The sequence below is a fragment of the Schistosoma haematobium genome, chromosome 1 (assembly GCF_000699445.3).
Source record: "Schistosoma haematobium chromosome 1, whole genome shotgun sequence".
Classification (NCBI taxonomy): Eukaryota; Metazoa; Platyhelminthes; class Trematoda; order Strigeidida; family Schistosomatidae; genus Schistosoma; species Schistosoma haematobium.
Window position 1 is genome coordinate 75,792,926 of NC_067196.1, and position 21,173 is coordinate 75,814,098.

The 21,173-nt window shown below is 33.2% G+C and overlaps 1 protein-coding gene across 1 annotated transcript in view; it reads left to right on the forward strand.

Annotated features, from left to right (window-relative positions):
• KCNH8_2 (Potassium voltage-gated channel sub H member 8) overlaps positions 1–21,173 on the forward strand; it is a gene marked incomplete at both ends in the record, with an annotated part of 180,920 nt that overhangs the window by 49,156 nt on the left and 110,591 nt on the right. Inside the window, 4 exons of the mRNA XM_051218581.1 lie at positions 2,782–3,012; positions 7,801–8,025; positions 10,103–10,749; positions 17,063–17,497. Coding sequence (XP_051075163.1) covers positions 2,782–3,012; positions 7,801–8,025; positions 10,103–10,749; positions 17,063–17,497 — 1,538 coding nt within the window. The remainder of the gene's footprint in view (positions 1–2,781; positions 3,013–7,800; positions 8,026–10,102; positions 10,750–17,062; positions 17,498–21,173) is intronic.

Consider the following 21,173-nt stretch of genomic DNA (forward strand, 5'->3'; position numbering starts at 1 on the left):
TTAGAAGACCTGCATACAAGGTTCATAATAGTGCAAAGCAATAAATAACCTTTAACACTGAGATCAATAACTTTTATGGTAACTCTATTACTTTCAGAGTTTGTACTCAGTAATTAAAGATTAACCTTTCGTATACATTTGCTACATAATGGTTATCAGAACTATCATGACGTAATATGTACAATGAATAAATTTAAAATTCGATAGTATTATTTTATGGAATGATATCAGTAATCTTGAATGGCTAATAGAGATTAGTGTGATTTTTTGTTGAATAAATACAAATAATTTAATTTTGCTTAACTCTTGAAGAGATCTTGAAATTACGCAAGAATTTTATATGTTTGTCAGAGTCAAAGAATCAACTAACTCAGTAGGCATCCATAAGAACACAAAAACAATGTCATTTCCGCTCTTTTTAAATTTTTATTTCTATTGTTAGAGACTTTATTGAATATACAATATTTGGCACAATATAGGATTCTCAGTACAAAGTATTTAAAGAAGTTGCCTTTCCTAATTTCTTGATCGAACTTGAAAACTAATATTGGGTGATTGCCCGTTAAATGTTAACAGTTTAAGAATTAACTTCTAAATAATGTTCATTCCTTTCAATAAATATTACTAACCATCTGTGATTGAACATTTTCATAGATTGTACTGCGAAAGATCATAAACATTTCAAAAACACACTTGAATAAATTATGCATTTATTAGATATAATGATCTGTGAAAACAAACAAGGTAACATATAACTTATTGAAATATCTAGATGGTAAGAACATGTAGCCCAGATATTCAGTCAAACCGCTAGGTATTTAACTGTTCATTGACACAGAGATGATAAACAAAGATTATATCCACAAGAATATTTTATATTTTTTGTTTTAGTTTCCCATATTAGAATTCGTTGAATTCCTTTATTTTAAATTTCAACTTTATGAGAAGCAACAATTTCGATTTTTTTTGTTTGGTTTCTAGTTTACAATTTTCATTTGTCCTAGTCAAATCATACTAGCTTTTGGAACTGTTATCAACGTGCTTTAATTAGTCTTTTAAAGTTCTGGATTCAGTTCTCAACGAATTGTTGGCAAAAAATTACTGTGGAGTTCAGTGCTAAAATGAAAACGATCGTCAGCGCTTCCTGGTCTTTAATACATTTTTAACCAAAATGAGTTATAATTTAAATTATCTTCAGAAAAAATATTTCACATATATCGATACAAATTCATGGTTAAATAGCTGAGAACTGTGAATATAGTCCTATCGACTTCAGTCAAACATTAGCCATCTAAATCATCCTGATGAATCCCGAGGATTATTTAATATTGTGACGTAACCAATCGTCTTGATGTTTTAGAAAAAAAATAACTCTGGTTTTTAATAAAATAATTTTTTTATATGACTAACTTCAGTTTGGATTAATTGAATGTGATTAGTTGGCTTATTGAAGGATTATGTTGTTTCTCATGGCTGTTAATACACAAGAACAAAATATAAAGTTTACTTTCATTATTTCTCAATATTGCCTATCATTTGCCATTTTACTAACCTCTTTTTTTATTTTTTTTGGGGGGGAGATTATACGTTTGTATGGTATATTGAGAAAAAAATGCGTAGTTCGAAAGTATTTATCACTATTCATTTAATGCATAACATAAAACTTGACAAACTGACAATTTATAAGCGCTGCCTACTATATAATTCTAGTTGTTTGCGGCTTACATTATTTATTTGGATAGAGCTTATGCGATTAAAGTCATTACACTTGGATACACATTTTAACATTAATACGTTTGAGATACTTAGATCTTGTTAATACTTTATTTTTTTGTCTAGCTGATAAAATATCTAATTGGTATTGGGAAAATACAGGATTTTATGTATTTGCAATTAAGAAACTGAAACCGGACTTATGCATCCAAAAAGGGACTTTAATAAACTTATCACTACCCTGGTAATCTTTTTGTTTCTGTTTGTTTTGCGTTTTGGTTATTTTATTCATTTACTTATTCTAAGATAATTTATACTCCCCCCCTATTACCTAATTCTTAAAGTAAATTTTATTCACACATTTCCGTCACCTGATCCTCTTAAATCATCTTAACTTTCCAAACCCTATTTAATTATTATTACGTAGTCTACCTTATCATTATTTAATTCCATTAATCTCTACAATTATCACACAATTTATGAACTTCACTAAATTATTACACCACCCACCCTGGATTAACCCCCCTCTTTTGACCTCTGACCTGTTTCTAGCATATATATATATAGTTATTATTGTAATCACGTTATTTACACTCATGTCAATTGTTTCACACTATCTCCATGTAAAAATTCTATCACAATTTTGGTTTGTAAGCAGCTGACGAGAAACCTCGAAATAATATGAATTCATACTATTCTGCATCAATGTTTGTTCTTGCTCTATTTAAATTTTATGTAATTGTTCTGCATTAGTGTGATAAAACAAAACTCGGTATTTATCTTTGTAACTAGATCTTATCATGTTATGTATGTCGGTTAATTACTAAGAGTTATTGTCGTAAACATCTTCATATGTGTAAAACAGTTGGTTAAGTGACAGTTAAATTTAATTAAATATAAATGACAAAGATGTATCAATCCAGCCATATATGTTCTGGTTAGTAGGAAATAAATATTGAAAATCATTCCGATCAGTCCAATTCTCCTTAAATATTTGTTGATATAATACAATGTTTCACTTTCATCCATAATTATCTGTTATCTATTCTAATTTATTTATTGTTTCAGATGCAAACTTTGTACTTGGTAATGCACAAAGAAAGTATTATCCTATTGTTTATTGTTCTGATGGATTTTTACTGTTAACTCATTATTCAAGAGCGAATGTTATGTCACGTAGTAGTATATGCCAATTTTTATGGGGTTCTGAAACAACACCAACAGTTCGTATGGAAATCAATCAAGCATTTCATAATCATTATGAATATAGAAATAGAGCTGTATTTTATACACGTACTGGTAAGCGAATCAACCTATATATGGTTATACATTTTTTGTAGATAAAATGTTAGTAATGCATTGATACTATATTCATATAATATTAAGAACAAAGTTGATTGCGTGTATTTTTCAAACAGTGAACAAAAACAATAAAATCAATGTATTTTCTGTGGAACTGCCTCTCTGATGTATTGAAGAGATTCATAATGCTGCTGAAAATAACATATTTTTATTCCAGGTTGAAAATAATTAGACGACAGCAAACGAATGATCAGATTATTACATCGTCCTTGTGGGATTTTGAATTAAAATTTTCTTTGTTATTAATCAAAAGAATGGAATCAAATGTTTAGTTAAACGAAATCAAGATTTACTGAATAATAAAACAAATGAGAAGCAATCAATCATAAGAAAAACGTATACTATCATTCTCACAATCTAAAAGGATATAAGTCAAACATTCGCTTCAACGTTAAGTGAATACGATTTGCTTGACATTAATAAAACATACACAAGAGATAAAACTGCTGATTGAATACCCTTTATATATAAAATATTTTTACATGCAGAAGACATGAAGTTTTGAAGATTAGACTGTAATTTATAGACGACCTTTGAACTACTCTAGACTGACTTTGAGAGTGTCCACCTAATAACCAGGACCAAAAGAAGGTTATAAACAAGTGTGTGGAATTAAAACTGTGATTTACAGCTGATGATTAAGGTAAGGAATTATATTTCGGGTTTTCATCACAAACTGATGGATGAGTGAATTTTGCACCAAAACCCGAGACCTTTTATCTTATACGTGACTGGTTTGTTCATAAATTACAGTCTCGCTGTTTTGAGTCAAACGGAAAATATATTTTTCATTGAAGTCATACAGACAAGGCAAGTGTACAAAATTGACCGCTGTACATAGGTGATTGAATCTAAATGTTTGCTCTTACATTGGCTGAAGTTATTGCAAGAACTCTAGGAGATGTTCAATGACATCTGATTCCCTTACAGTTCAATAAATCAAAGAAGTCGGTATTAGGTTAAAAACAATTCAAAGTCTAAAAAGTCTCATTGTAAAAGTCTTCAGAATACAAATTAAGACTGTTTCTGTGAGAGGGTTATTCTAAAAATAAAACAGATTGGAATAACAACTTTCAGAGAAATATCTGGAGGTACCTATTTTGAAAAATATAGGTCAATTCTCAATGTACAACCTAAAACATGTCTAGCAATTCATCATAATCTACCACCGTTTAGGAATTTAAATTATTCATTGTCTTGAACAAAATATAATAATAATAACACAATAAAAAGTTAATAATATTTGTTATGACTTTGAACATTGACCATTTACTTAGTGACATCTGACTGCCTGCTCAGATCAACGAGTGTATAAAATATATGTATTCGTAAATCCATTCTCGAATTTGACTTATATAATCCCGCTATTCACCAACGCAGATTATTACATACGATGATAGACGACGTGTGTACTTCAATAATATCCATACGATATAACTGGAGTCCGATCACGGACCACGAAAGTTTACAAGATTTTTTCTGTTTTCTTTTCGTGAGCATTTGAATTTAATCATTTAGATAGGTCAATAACTCATCCTGCCAATACCATCAGTATCATCGATATATAAAGCCGAAATTATTCTTTCAAATCTATACAACTAAAAGTTCAAATGGAAGTCAACATCAAATGTATCACTTGGAAATATAAATAAATTAGATGGGAAACAAAATGTTTTCAAATGGATATAAATAATTAAAGTTAAACTGGGATAATTCTCGTTTATGAGGTCAAATAAATCGATAGTTACTCACTGATGACAATGGTGGATGTGTCGCTCAATTTCGTGGATTAGTCGAAGTTAGAAATTAACACCATTGGATACAGGCTCAGTGGTCTAGTGGTTATGCTCTCGCGCGCAGGACTGATCGGTTCTTTGTCCGGCGGAGTCGTGGGTGCGCACTGCCGAGGAGTCCCAGTGCTTACAGGTTTTCCATGGTGTTCTAGCTTCAACTGACTCATGATCTCAACTATTGAAATATTCACTAAAATGTCGCTTGAAATCAATAGCGATGAGCAAATAATATTAATAATATTGTTCACCATTTTTGGAAAGGACTGTTGTTTACTGTGACACTAATGACTAAGTACACGTATCTTCAGAGTGTACATTACAAAGTCATACCTAATATAATAAAAAAAAACTCCTGGAGAGCAAAATTAAAATGCATATTTAATAAATTTGTGATGTTGCATTGTTTTAGTTTTTGAAATTTCCAAGGTTATATTTATACCACATATGTACATAAGTGAAGATGTATGGTAACACTTGATTCAAATCGAAGATGTGCAGTATGTGACGCCTGACTGTCTTACATTTAATCCCTAGTAAGGACGTGAGTGAATATGTCTTATTGACTCATTCAATACTCTATCGAAATAGCTGTCCTGTGTATCCTAATTTTCGATAGTTGTTTAGCAAAGATTCTGTAAACTATAACATTTCGAAATCTTCAGGACACAATTTCTCATTTCATTTTCAGATTATCTCCGTTTTCTTATTGCGCTGTCAAATTTATAAAAAAGGATTAATTGTTTCAAAATTAATTAATTCAATTTGCCTTTACAAATGTATACAGCTATTAAAGTATACTCTTACTGCTCAATTTTCTGCACGCAAACCTATTACTGAATAGCATTAAAAATTGTTTATTGCATATATATATTTAAGGTTAACATTAATTTAAACTGTCAGTAACCCAAATGAACAAAAATATATTTTTACTATCATTATATAAGACACTGGGATTGTTATTACATTAACTTATATAAGTAATATTAATAGTAATATGATGTTATAGCAACTCTCCTACAATGTCAATTATGGTTTATTCAGGCTAAGCCCTTTTATTAACTTAATAGACAATGTTATTCTAACACTAACAACTCTCATATTTCTTTGTACTATTATGATCACTACCATATCTGTTTAAACATGTACGCTTCGTGACATGACAGACTCTAGCTAAAATGTCAATCGCTCAAATAACGCCCGATGATTCATTCTCTTGCCCGTGTACTCGAATCCTAATATTAGCCTTTGCTTCACTGTGCCTTGATTCGATTTCACAATAAATTCACATCTGTTTTTGCTCGCACCTTTGAACATTCGCCTCTCGGCTTCAAATTTTCTCGGTGTGCCTGTAGCTTTGTTATCCGTCCTATACTCTAATAAACTGATATCTCGAGTCTATTTTATTTATTATCCTATCTTATTAACGTTCTCTGAAAATTTTTTCTTAAGTGTTGAGAATGGGTTTTATGAACTTGAGTCATTACATTAACAGTGTAAAATGTATCTATGATACTGCTAAACACTTAATCACATTTTAATGTCAGATAGCTAGCTTGAACTAATGGATTAAGACACTTGTTAACTATATATTTATTTGTCTTGATCAATGGTAAATCTGTAGTGTTAGTCATTAATTTTAGCCCATAATATATCTTATTCTAGTTTTCGGACATTCCATTCTATTCATTCTACTCGAGTCATATTTTGACCTTGTTAATTATTCGCTTATTAACCTTGGCTGTTTTCACATGAGCGTATATGTGTGTACACTTATGTCCCATGACTCATTGTATGTCTGTAGCTTATTTTGTTTGCCTATAAATACTGAGTAACGCTTGATTAAAATGGAGTTGGCTTCCCAGCCATCTTCCATACGTGTCATTTTGCTTTGCTGTGCTTCATTCACTTCATGTACGAAATATATGTATTCTCAAGTCAATTCTCGTTATTCGACTTATTTAATTCCGTTATTGGATAACGCGATTTAAGTCGACGATTATATACGAGAATCAGCGATAACAATCATTCGTACATTCTAAATTGGAGTCAGATTAATGGGCCGCCACAAATCTTAGAATAAAGTTAATATTCTGAAGTTTTTTGTAGGAAAAAGTAGCATTCATGTCTATATGAAGAAACCTAGATCCTTTTATCTGTTAATCTGTTCAGTAAGACATAAAATTACTGCATTGAAATTCTATCCAGGAAGCCATTAAGTTTAAATAACCGCTACAAATTTGATGAATAATGATATGCAGAAAATAGTCAAAACATTGTATAAAATGTTTCTTTTGTTTTTTACGATTTATTTGTTTGTAATGTAAGAATTTTTTGTAGATTATTGAATGCTGTTGATATTACAAAATTACTTAAGTTAGACGTTCGGTGTAAATCAGGGACCATTAGATAGCTGTTTCGTCCTAGTAGGAAGCATCATAACAATGAGCATCCACAACCCACCAGGCATTGAACCCAAAACATTCAGCTATTTCTGCGAATGACTTTAATTTTGACCAATAATACTATGCATACTTGACATCAATAAACTTAGGACATCGAGCAACCATCGTAGATTATCTTTAGTGGATGTTTACCTTGCAGTTCATATGGTTTTAACCCATTTATCGTGACTTCGATACTAAAAGTTGGTTAGAAACAGATTTGTAACGGTTTACCTGTCGAAATTATAGGCACTCGCTGAAAAGTTTGAATATCTTGGGTTCGACACCTGATTTGTTGTGGACGCCCATTTTGTGAAGCATCATATTAAGACGAAATAAATGCTTATTGTTTTCTGATCGTCAACAAGTGTCTAACTTTGGTTGATTCATAACATACTGAGAATTTATTATTATATAAACAATCAGATAATGTTTGATTTCATCATGTATTTTGACATTTCACATTTGTTTTCCTTTTGTCTTTTTTATAGGTGAGCCATTTACTTGTGATTTTACAGTTACACCAATAAGAAATGAAAGATCTGAAGTTGTTCTTTTTCTCTGTTCATATCAACAAGTAAGACAAGATTTAATACATCCCAATGTGTATCAATCAGGCTTCAAAATGAATCATTCAAAAACTCATTCTATACTTTCATGGGCATCAGAATTACCATTTTCTAAAAGTTATCTACATCTGAGAAATAATATTTTTAGTAAGTCACAATTAATGCTTTAGAAATTTAGTCTATTTTACAATACATTTAATATATTAAGATTAAAATAAGAAAACAATAGGTGAGGCTATAATTTATGGACGAACCAATCACGTGTAGGATAACAGGTCTCGGATTTTGGCGCGAAATTCACTCATCCATTTGGATAAATACAGTTTTGACATAATAACTTATGTCAGTTTGTGATGAAAACGTTAAATCTAATTCCTAACCTTCGTCATCAACTGATGACTGAAACATTTGGTCCTAGTTGTTAGGTGGATAGTCGCAAGGTCAGTCTAGAGTCGTTCAAAGGTCGTCTATAAATTATAGTCTCGTCGAACAATATACTGTTTATTATTTTAACTTTTTATCTGTATTATGGATGAATAATTGATAGTTGTGTTATTACTTACGCGTGATATGTCGAATATTTTATTGAGTGTTAAAATAGAAATTAGTTATAATCCTTTCAAGTGAATATTTGACCTGATTATAACTAGTGGAATATGGGAATATTTAAGGTACATTGAATTTACGTTACTCAATACGGACATATGACGTAAAGTATTTTATTTGGTTGGTAAAAACATTAAAATGTCTTCGATTTAAATCAACTGATATTATAGCAACTATCCTATAACTAATTTCGAGTATGATTAATTCAGGTTATGTACTTTTATTTATTAACTTAATCAACAGACAATCTTATTGGAAAAGTAACAATTCGCATATTTCTTTAAACCGTTATGATCACTAGATCACATGACAGACTCCAGTTAAAATGTTCATTGCTTAAATATCATCACTCAATGATTCATCCTACTCTCCATATATGTATGCACTCAAATTCTATTATTAATCCTTGCTTTACCTTGCTGTGTTGTGCCCTTATACCATTTCACCATTAAATTTTCCTATGTAATTGCTCGTATATATTTACTTGTTTGCCTCTCTGCTTTAAATGCGATCGATGTGCTTATAGCTTTGTGACCTGCTCTACTAATACACTGTAGTTGTCGCTTCTCATTACGTTTTGATTTGAAACACCGTTGAGATTTATATGATAGTGTTTATCGAGATGATTGATAAACGAAGCAAAAGCACTATATTATTATCTTTCGAAAAAATTTAAGGGTACATCTAAATAATGTAACTGTCCTCAATTTCATATACTGGTTAACATTTTTTTAGTAAGTTATTTTTCTACAGGATAGGGTCTCTAACCCCATGCCCAACCCTCCTCCTTTATCCGGGCTTGCGATCGGCAGTAACCCAGAGGGGCTCCAGGCGGAGTTCCGTCTCATATAGATTGTACTTAAATCTGAGTTCTTTAAATTATAAACATATCCTAATGAGCTTAATTTATAAAAGAGCTACAACATTATTCCTCCTATATGCGTATCAAACCAAATTGATTGTTTAACTACTCGGAATCGTCGAAAAGAAAAGTTCCAATTGTCTCTTCTAATTGATAATGTACTTCTTTTTGTGGATTTGTGAGAATTTTTTTAATTGAACAAAATCATTGCATATTTTAATAAGATATACAGTCGTGAAACTGAAACGACAATTTTTTTTAAAATGGAAAATTACATTTTTTCACATGGTTAACACACAGTAAAAGAAACCCTAGTGAAATTTATACATTTAACAATAAACATGTGAAATCTTTTGGAAAAAAAGATACAAACTAAAAACCCAAATAAGCAAAGATGGATAGTGGCCAGCAGTGGAATCCAGGATGCTCATTTCTTCCTATTTACGACTCATCAGATAGGTATACCTATATCTAAAGGTTGATGTTCACCCTGGGACTCGAACCCAGTACCGTCCGCCCCAAACGCCATCACTTTTACTAATTTACTGAAAGTAATTCAGATAAGAATGATATTGATAAGTTACAATCGATAGACTTAATTATGAATAAATTGATTATGATACTAATATAAATGGTCTTATTCTAAAGGAATTGTAAAATAAAGTTAGACGACTAGATTACTTATAAAATATATTCGTCAATAAATGATGTTTACTGAAGTTGTTTAACTGTGAATATTCCGTTATTTAAATTCAGCTGAAACTGCTGAAAATGATGATGCACATCTACAACGTTCCTATTCCAAAGTCAACCTTACTCAAACAAGTATTTTAAGTGGTTTTCCAGAAGAAAACGATCCATATGAGGAATCACCTACATCAACAACTACTTCACAGTCAATAAGCAAACATTACCTTAATATCACTGGAGCCGTCAGTGCAACCCCATTATCTACATCTTACAGTAATCAGGATCTTCTAAAAGAATCCCAGATCAATATTAAAAGAAATTCGTATGATTTGCCATCAGATTTTTATAGTGAAACCAAACTACATTATCCTAAAGAGTACTACCTACCTTCATATTGTCAGTCAACAACATTTGTAGATGTCCTACATAATCCTTCGTGCACTACAATACCCCAAAACATCCCTCGTAAATTTAATGCATGTATTCATAGAAATTTGAGTATATTGTCATTACCTCAAATAAAATCACAACTGAGAAAATTCAGTCGAAGAAAAAGTATAACGAAAACTTCTGAAGAAATCAATAATAAAAGAATTCATGAGTTCACATTAACTTCACCTGCAAAATCTCCAGTTGTCAGTTACGCTAAATTACAATCTACTACTTGTAATTATTCACCTATCAAAACAGACAAAATTATAACGGTAAATGAAGTAAGTTAGTAGTTAGATAACAGTTAGACTTATTATTAAACCCTATGACTTAAATAAATTTTGAAATTACGACCGATGAATACCATCTCAATGGTCTTGAAAAAGTGAAAGGTTCTATGCTACGATTTGTTTTAAAGTAGTGAATAGAAACTATTGACGAGATTTATGTCCGGACGAAATAGGTATTTAGATTTCACTGGTTTCTTTGTTGGCTGGAATGTCTGTTAGTAACTTTTGAACTAAATCAGTCGAACATTTATCATACAGTACCTCCAACAACTGCCTGAATCCATAACATTAAGTTCTACTCATTCATTAATTAGTTCTCTTGGAAATTTGAATCTGTTTAATGAAACCAGATGACACATATATATTCCATTGTAACAGCGAGTAATTGTCAGTAGTTTACATAGTTGTAGAACATTTTGAATGTGTTTCCAAATATTAAGTTTATTCAGACCGTCTTTCCAAACAACTATAGAAATTTGAACAAGTATCGTTCAGTATTTCAGGTAGGTTACGTTCAAGCCATTATAATGAGTACTGAATAAACGTCAATTTTTATGATCCACTGGTGTTTAAATGAAAGAAACAGTTTATGACGGTTTACTGTCATTCATTTTTGTAACCATATTACAAGTAATTATAGACGGAAAATTAAATGGAAAGAAACACTTTTGACAGTCATTACTTCATTTCTGTATATAAAATCCAATTACTGCTGAAATTCTAAAGTTGGAATTCAATAATTAATTGAATTTCAAAAGTTTATACTCCAACTTCTTTAAGTTCATTTTAAAAAGATATTTTTTTATAAAATCTTCAAAGAAAACGTTTGATGTGTTAACTTTCATCAGTGTTAGTGTTAGATAACTCGAACAACAGATAACCAACATAAGTCATTCGACATACTCATTGGTCTTTATTACCTTGATTACTTACTTCCAGGAGGAACTCCTCCTGGAGTCCCTCCGGGGGCTACTGCCGGTCCCAAGCCCGGATAAAGGAGGAGGGTTGGGCATGGGGTTAGTGTCTCCATCCCGTAGAAAACTAACTCGCTAAAAAAACGTTAACCAGAAAAAAAATTTATTACCTAGATAACTACTTTTTATTTAATCGTATATTCATTTTGAATAGTCATTATTGTGATTCGTATACTCTATAATCATGATTATTATTTAAATAAAATGGTATTATACAAGTTTTTATAAACTTTGATTTCGCTTATAAACTGATCCAAGTTAACACTTTATATTAGTCAGCCTCTACATTACCGATCTGATTTGATTGTATATAACAAACTTGGATTTAAATAAAGATTTCTGTATACTTTAAGATTACATTATGATATGATCATTTTCAAATGCTTGAGAACGATTAAAATTTTTATGTTACATTAATGCAACCTACAACGTTAGTTCATGCACAATAGATGAAGTTTATTAATTAGTCATTCAACTGTATAATAATTTGCAATATGGATAATTTTAAATAAATGAATCATAGCTAAGGAGAAAGGTTTGTTGTCATGTCCTTTAAATGAAGTGATTTTTACCTAATTCAAAAGAAAGGGTTTCTGTTTATTGATAGGTAATGATTTCATAATGAAGTTGGTTGTTAAGAAAATTGGCACGCTTTGTCACTGTAATGAATGTTGAAACAATTCATGATCTCAATCCTGATGAAATAGGGTTGTTGTGGTGAAAAGGCACTCGTGGTCAAATGTTTTGCAGAGAAAGAGTTTACATCACGACTACATTTTTAGTACTACACTGTAGAAGATAAAATACATTTAACTAATTTTCATTGATACCTCACAAAAGTCAGTCAGTCAGTAACAACATAGAACTTTGTACGTACGTACATCAGTTCGAGTTGCCACAACACATTAGCACAGAGATGCAGTGGTCGATTCAAATCCCGTAGTGGTAGAGGCGGTAAGAGTATAAGCAGTAATCGGAAAGATTAGGGTTTGAAGATGTTATTTAAAGAGTATAATCCAGTGAAATAAATTTGGAAAGAGAAAAAAAGAGACAATGAGGATTCAGGAGATTAGAATTTGGGAGAACACAAAGAGTGGATGCACTTGCGCCATCGCAAACGATTTTGAGCCATGTCATTCAGGGTCTCTAACCATCGGTTGCTATGATCTCGCGTTCCCCAACCTGGTAGTCTACACCTACCAACATGGCCACAAAATCCGAATACTGTATTTAAATCCTATGAAGAAAACTGACGCTTTGACTTTTCCTTATGCAATAAATGTTACAGATGACTCATTACAAAATATATATGCAAATTAGCCCTGGTAAATTATCATAAGACCATAAGTATCAGAAATAGCCAGTACTTACTTTGTTTGACCCAGATACATTAAAAGGTACTGTGATAAACACAATTATTAACTTGTTGGACTTAAAAAAATACTTTTACTGAATCTGAAGGTATTAAATGACTATTTCAAGTTTTGCTTTGTAGATTAAGTTGTATAAGAGAATTAAAAATATTCGAATAGAGTCAATTGTTGAAGAATACAAACTGCATGATAAGTTGATATAGTCGTCATAATTAACTAAAAATGTGAACTTGGTAATTTTAAGTAACCTGGTTTTATAAAAGTTTCACTCTGACTGTGAAGCTGGGTGACACGGGATCGAATCCGTCAGGGGGCACCAGTCCTCTCAAGATTATAGGTACATCTTGCTAACGAGTGTCAAGTAGCACGAAACCCGGGTCCAGGGCTTCCTGTTGACTACCTCCAACCACCATCTAATCTCAACGTAGTGCACGTAATGTCGAGTCACCTAGACTAGCGGACACATTGCAACTTGGTTGATAGCATTTGATTTGCGCTAAGAAGGACTTGACACACATCACATTGATCACCACCAAGTGATAAATCAATTGTGCGTACACTTCATACATTTAACCTGTATGTGAAAATCTCCAGACTACGATGAAGCAACTATCTAGTATTTTATCTTCATTTCTACATAAGATTCTCAACTAATATAGATTTTTATGCAAAATATATTTAAAAGTTCGCCACAATTTATTCACATCATCTCCTTCTTTACATCACCGTTAGTTATCATTATTAGTTATATTTTATTTTCAATTCATAAAGTTTATGATGTCAATGTCTATTCAACAGAGAATTAGAAATTTTCTATCATTTAGTCTACTGTCTAGATATTATGTAGTTTATATTACAAAAATATTTATTACATCAAAAGACTAATTAAATGTGTTCAGGTGAATTAGATTTGTGCCTTTACAAACATCCATTTTACAAAACAATATAAATGTCTTTGTGTACATTTATCAATTTAGAGAATAGAATGGATAATTACATTACATGAATAAATTAAATTGACTAATTTACTAGACTGATAAAATCAAGATTTTCGTTTATCTCATCTCATTAGGACTTACGATAGGACGTTTACAATTTTATGTTGATGCATCCTTTTGAGATTTAACTTCAATTTGGAAAAAAAAATACCAAAATCTATAAGTAAACAATGTTGAAACTTTGTCACAAAGATACTTCTATGTTTATTAAGCTTTTTGATTATTCATTAGAAAAGGTAAATAGAATTTATCTTGAGAAATAAGAATAGAATATACACTAGTGAACCTGTTACATTTGTATGTTCGTATATAAATAAGTTTCGTAACCCATTCATCTGTTTACATTCATAAGATTAAAAAATAAATGAAACCATCAAAAGGTTATGATAGTAAAAAAACGCTGATTTATATATATACTTACTTACTTACTTGCTTACTTACTTACGCCTATTACTCCCAATGGAGCATGGGCCGTCAATCAGCAATCTCCAGTCCATTCTGTCCTGGATCTTCCTTTATAGTTTATACAAGTGCTGTTCATTCTTCTCATGTCTGTCTCCATTCCTCAGCGTAATGTGTTCTTTGATCTTCCTCATCTCCTTTGGCCTCGAGGATTCGAAGTGAGGGCTTGCCTAGTGACACAGTTCGGTGATTTCCTCAATATGTACCCTATCCACTTCCAGCGCTTCTTCATGATTTCTTCCTCCACTGGAATCTCGTTTGTTCTCTCCCACAGTTGGTTGTTGCTAATAGTGTCTGGCCAACGGATCTGGAGTATTTCGCCTAGACAACTGTTAATAAACACTTGTATATACTGGATGATGGCTTTCGTAATTCTCCAAGTTTCCGCCCCATACAGTAGAACTGTGTTGACATTTGTATTGAAAATCCTGACCTTGATGTTGGTTGACAGTTGCTTTGAGTTCCAGATGTCCTCCAATCGTAAATATGCTGCTCTTGCTTTGCTGGTTCGCGCTTTCACATCTGCATCAGACCCACCATGTTCATCAATGATCCTGCCCAAATATGTAAAGGTTTTTACATCCTCCAAAGCTTCTTCGTCAATTGTGATTGGATTGGTGCATGTTGTGTTATGTTGGAGAATCTTGCTGTTCCCTTTGTGTCTATTGAGACCTACTTCTACTCAGGCTGATGCTACACTAGTCGTCTTCTCCTTCATTTGTTTTTGCGTGTGCGATAGAAGGACCAGATCATCTGCGAAGTCTAGATCGTCCAGTTGCATCCTAGCTGTCCACTGTATCCTGTGTTTCCCTTCGGATGTTGACGTCTTCATGATCCAGTCGATGACCAAGAGAAAGAGAAAGAGTGAGAGTAAGCAAACTTGCCTGACACCGGTCTTTACTTCGAACGAGTCCGTCAGATGTCCGTCATGCACGACTTTTCAGTAACCCCAGGGGGTCTCCAGGCGGAGTTTTATTCGGATCCCAGTATATGTTTAACTCTATGCTTTTTACTATAATATCTGTCAAATATTAAAAACCCGTTTCTAACGAGTGATGTACCTCCCATATCAATAAACCAATACGTAAACCTTTTGATGAGTTATTTATCAAAGAATCTAATATGCTCAAACCTGAAGTGCTGTTAAACAAACTTTTATCAAGCCGGGACTTTTTTAGCATTTTGGTTTTCAGAAACACTACAAATTTTCAACGTTTAACCGAACAATGTTGTATTATAAACGGTACTCCCGACTGTGGATAATAAATTTATGTGACAATAAATGACATTAATTTCTATCAGTTCGATTATGTATGAAATTACTGAGTCTATGGTTGTGAAGGGACGCTTTCAAGTAGAAAGTTACATAAGGAGTTTTTGTGAAAATATTATCTGTAGGAGTTCAAAATACGATCTAGTTGTCAATGGTTAACCGAATGACATCTGTTTACGATTTAAGTGATCATCAACATACAGAAAGTTCTCACGAGCTGATCATGATAAATGTCTTCATAAAACTCCAAACAATAATCAAGCATATAGTAGTGAATAACTTTGTCATGATCGAAACGATTTCAATACATTTGCAACGTTATATAACGATCCAAAACAGTCATTTTGTTGACCCGATTGTTCGTCTAAAGCCAGTATATTCGAATATAAACCAACATAAATGTTGTTTTTTTGTTGAAAATAGTTGATTTTCAAACCAATTGATGAAGTATATAGTTGTGAAGAATCATATAATCAAATCAAAATCTTATCAATAATAATGGCAAAGCCCAAGTGCAGACAAGCTTTACATTAATGGTGAATTTCAATATATTTCAGATAACACACAATATGAAGTACTTTATAATTAAATAAACCTATTTTCTTATAAAAACAGTTTTCATGAATTCAATTGTCATTTATTTTAAATGTAACTCATAAGGTATCATGTTCAATGTAAGACTTAGTATATCGAAAGCTTTATTCAAACTTATTGATGAGTATATGCTTTCATTTATGATTATTCAATGGATGCTCTTCAAAGTTTGCTTTATCTAAATCAATTTGGAAATCAATCAGTGGAAACATGGAGGTTTTTGACAATGACAGTTATATTTATAAGTCGTGACATTTTTTTTCAATCATTAAACTTTTTAGTCTACAAACTAAATCTCACTCATTTATCTGAAGTAAGCATTCATGTGATTCTTACGTACCAGCATAAATGTTCGTTTTAGTTAAACCATCCTTTGTAAATGGAAGAAAACATCAGTGTATTTATTTATGTAATAATATTGTTAGTAATCCGAACAAAAAACTCCGCCTGGAGTCCCTCCGGGGGCTCCTGCCGGTCCCAAGCCCGGATAAAGGAGGAGGGTTGGGCATGGGGTTAGCGTCCCCATCCCGTAGAAAACTAACTCGCTAAAAAAAACGCTAACCAGAAAAAAATTATTCAAACCAACTTTGAATATACACTTCTTTATTCTTAATTCTCTTTATAATGCAGAATAACAAGAAAACTCATTTTTGGGAAAATTCTAATTATCTACCCTATTCAACTATTCTATCTAATCAATCAAAACGTGATCAACCTAAAACAGATAAAATAATACATTCTGATGAAATAAATTCACAACAAAGTAATTCAACTAATATAAATCAATTATCAAGTGCCTTGAAAACAGAATCAAGAAACAATAGCACACAATTAGATAATGTACTTATTGAAAATAAAATGAATAAAACTACCAATTGTTTCTCATTTATTTCACAACGTTTATCCGATAATCGATCATATTCATATGAAAATATTTCAAAAAGAATTTGTGAACCAGATCCAAAAAAATATTCTTATAAACGTCGAAAATCATTAGCTTTAATACATGGATTTGGATTTCGTGGGCGCAAAATTCAAAATAGCAATTCATCAAAACTTAATCAAGTAAGTTTTTATTAATTTATCAAATTAAATTATGAATTTGTTTTTTTTTCCTTTCATTAGTCAAGCATTTCTAATTAATATCAGTTTACATAAATAATTTCTGCACTAATGTTTAGGATGAAAGTTTTAGTATTTTATTATTATATTTATGGTGTTCAATAAATTAGCAGCTAGTATGTAGTAGCTCTGCTTCGTTAATCAATCATCTCGATAACCGTTATAAGATAATTCTCAACGGTGTTTCAGATCAAAACGTAATGAGAAGCGGTAACTGCAGTGTATTAGTGGATAGAACATATCACAAAGCTGTAAGTACATCGATCGCATTTAAAGCAGAGAGGCAAACAAGTAAATATATACGAGCAATTACATAGGGAAATTTAATGGTGAAATGGTATAAGGGCACAACACAGCAAGGTAAAGCAAGGATTAATAATAGAATTTGAGTACATACATATATGGAGAGTAGGATGAATCATTGAGTGATGATATTTAAGCAATGAACATTTTAACTGGAGTCTGTCATGTGATCTAGTGATCATAACGGTTTAAAGAAATATGCGAATTGTTACTTTTCCAATAAGATTGTCTGTTGATTAAGTTAATTAATCATAATCGACATTGGTTGCTGGATTGTTGCTATAGTTATTTGTTGACAAGATGGTATGAAAAATAAAGTTATATGAATAAATAATTATGCAGACCAATACTGTTATGAATTTTCTCAGCGTTCAAGCTTACGTAGACTGATTTTGACATAAATACTAGTTTGTAATACAATTTTGAATTTTAACCTAGTTGAATGATCTGATCATCTAAAAAAAATTTTTTCTTTAAATTCATATGAACTGGAATAAAGTATGACAGTTCATCATAATCTATTTCTGATCTTTATTGGGCATTTATATGTTTTCTTGAAGTTCATCAACTAGAGATAAAATTCAGTGAATGGAATCTCTTCTCACTTACGTATACATACATTATGTTATATTAACACTTCGTTTCACATCACCCCAACCGTTGTTGCTACCTTGACGTGGTGGTCGTGCTTGCCTAACGTGATGAAGCAACTGCTATAACTGTGAAAAATAATGCTGCTGATTAAGGGGTAGAGAATTATTGATCGGACCAAAGACGCACAAACACGTAGAACGACCTAGGGTTCTGATTGGTCTCGCTTCCCTGTCTAACCCAGCCAGTTGAGTCCAGAACACAAGTTTCAGCCTCGGATTTTATGAATCATTCTATTTCAAACATACTTTGTTTATATACCAGTCAAGCAGACCACAACGTACCATAAAATAGAAAATAACATTGTACAATAATGGCCAGTAGGAAAATGACACGTTAAACAAATATTGACCAATAAGATGATACCATTCCATGTCCAAGGATAGCATTAGGCTTAACAGGATAATTTTTGGGATATTTTCCTAAATATCCCAACAGCAACCGAGCTATACTGGCTGGGACAACCGTTCCTTAAGGTCCTACCATGTCAGACAGGTCGGTTGAAGAGCGGTAAGACTAAAAGCAACAAACCCAAGGTCCGAAGGCGGAGTCGTACTGCTGACTGTAGAGAGGTGTGACAGCAGTAAGGTGTTTCCTTCAGACAACCAGCATGACAGCGATGCTGCCTTCCCACAAGGAGGAGTGGGGTTAGAAAAGGTCGACCCTAAAAATGCACACCTCGCCTTATCCCACGGATATCCGTCTCCAGCGGTAGGGTCTCAACAAGTACGGAGCTAACACAAAAATTACCCATATAAAGGTCGTGTGTGACCGACCTCAAGCGGTTGTCCCTTGGGCATTTCGGTCACGCTCCCATGTCACTAAGACCACCTCTAATACGATTTTTGTTTCAAATACGTCTAGAACAACCCTTCCATGGTGTGGGCAACCGGGAAGTGATAACCGCCCTCATACTTCTGACAGCACTCAAGACCACTGTATTCATAATCAACCTCCGTCTTCACTTCCTATTATTCCTCTTACATCGAATTTCACCTCTAAACTTCCTCGTTCAGGTTCCCCCTCAAGTGTCACCATAGCCAACGATTCTAGTGCTCAAAACACTGTCCCAGGTCTACTGAAACCTCGCTCCAAACTACACATTGGAGCCTTCAACGTACGCACACTATGTCAAATCGGTCAACAGGCTTCCTTGGCTAGAACCCTAGAATCTCGTACCATTGATGTATGCTGTGTCTCTGAAACACGCATACAGGATCCCAGTGTGGTCATTCACTTGACCTCACCTCGGCAAAACGGATAGCCAACGAGATACACCCTCCGTGTATCTGGTGACTCGACGGCCAGCTCTCGTGGACTGGCAGGAGTAGGGATAGCACTAAACAGGAAGGCGGAACAAGCACAGTTAGAGTGGATCCCCGTTAACAGTCGTTTATGTGCTGTTCGGCTAAACGGCTCCGTAAGAACTTGGAAGGATAGGGACACACGTCGTTGCCTTTTCGTCGTTTCTGCCTACGCTGCCACCGACTGAAGCTCAGATGAAGTGAAAGATGAATTTTACAAATAGCCATCTGAACTTCTTGAGAAAGTTAAACGTTCAGACATGGTACTCGTAGCAGGTGACTTTAATGCCGAGATAGGTAGTTTAAACCAAACAGAAAGGCATTTAGGTGGGTATTTTAGTATTCCGGCACAACGAACAGATAATGGTGATCGTCTGCTGCAACTGTGCTCAGACAATCGTTTATTTTTAGCAAACACAAATTTTAAGCATAAGGAGAGACATCGTCTAACATGGCGATCCTCTACACCAAACCAACGATGGACTCAAATAGACCATATTGCCATCAGTCATCGTTGGAGAGGGTCGGTAGAAGATTGTCGCTCATTCTGGAGTACCTGCTTGGACTCCGACCACGCCCTAATACGGGCATGCATCTGCTTGCGCCTCACTGGACGCAGAAAGTCACAGTAAAAAAAGCCATTAGAATTGAATTGAGTAGCGAGAAAACCAAAAGTAGGTCCCAGGAACAACTGAGGTCACCATTAGATAGTTCTGAAAACGAGGTTGACCCAGATGTTGCTTGGAAAGATATACAAACAGCTGTGGAAACAGCAGTGACATCTATCAGTGATTTAAACCACAAGGTTACAAATAACCAGTGGATTTCCTCAAGGTCTATTGCAATGATGGATTCTCGTAAACTCATCCCATCAGGCTCTGAACACGATGAAGAGCGACAACAAATCAGATCTAGATTAAGCAAAAGTCTAAGGAACGACCGTGAGCAGTGGTGGGCAACGAAAGCAAAAGAGATGGAAAAGGCGGCGACTATAGGAAACACAAGACAGCTCTAAAGACTAATAAAAGAAACTGGAATTAATAAGTCAAGCGTAAGTCAGACTATTTTGGAAAAAGACGACACCCTCATCTGCTGTCAGTCCAGACGTTTAGAACGATGGGCGGAACATTTCAGAGAACAGTTCAGCTGGCCTTCAGCTACTCTACAACTACCCTCCATTCCCAGACAGTGTGAATGGAACATTAAAGTAGGTCCCCCAACTCTAGCAGAAGTCCAAAAGGCTATAGTTAATCTGAAACGAGGAAGGGCAGCTGGTCCAGATGGATTGGCTCCAGAGGTCTTTAAGAATGGTGGTCCAATTTTAGCGATTAGGTTGACTAATATTTTAGCTAAGATCTGGG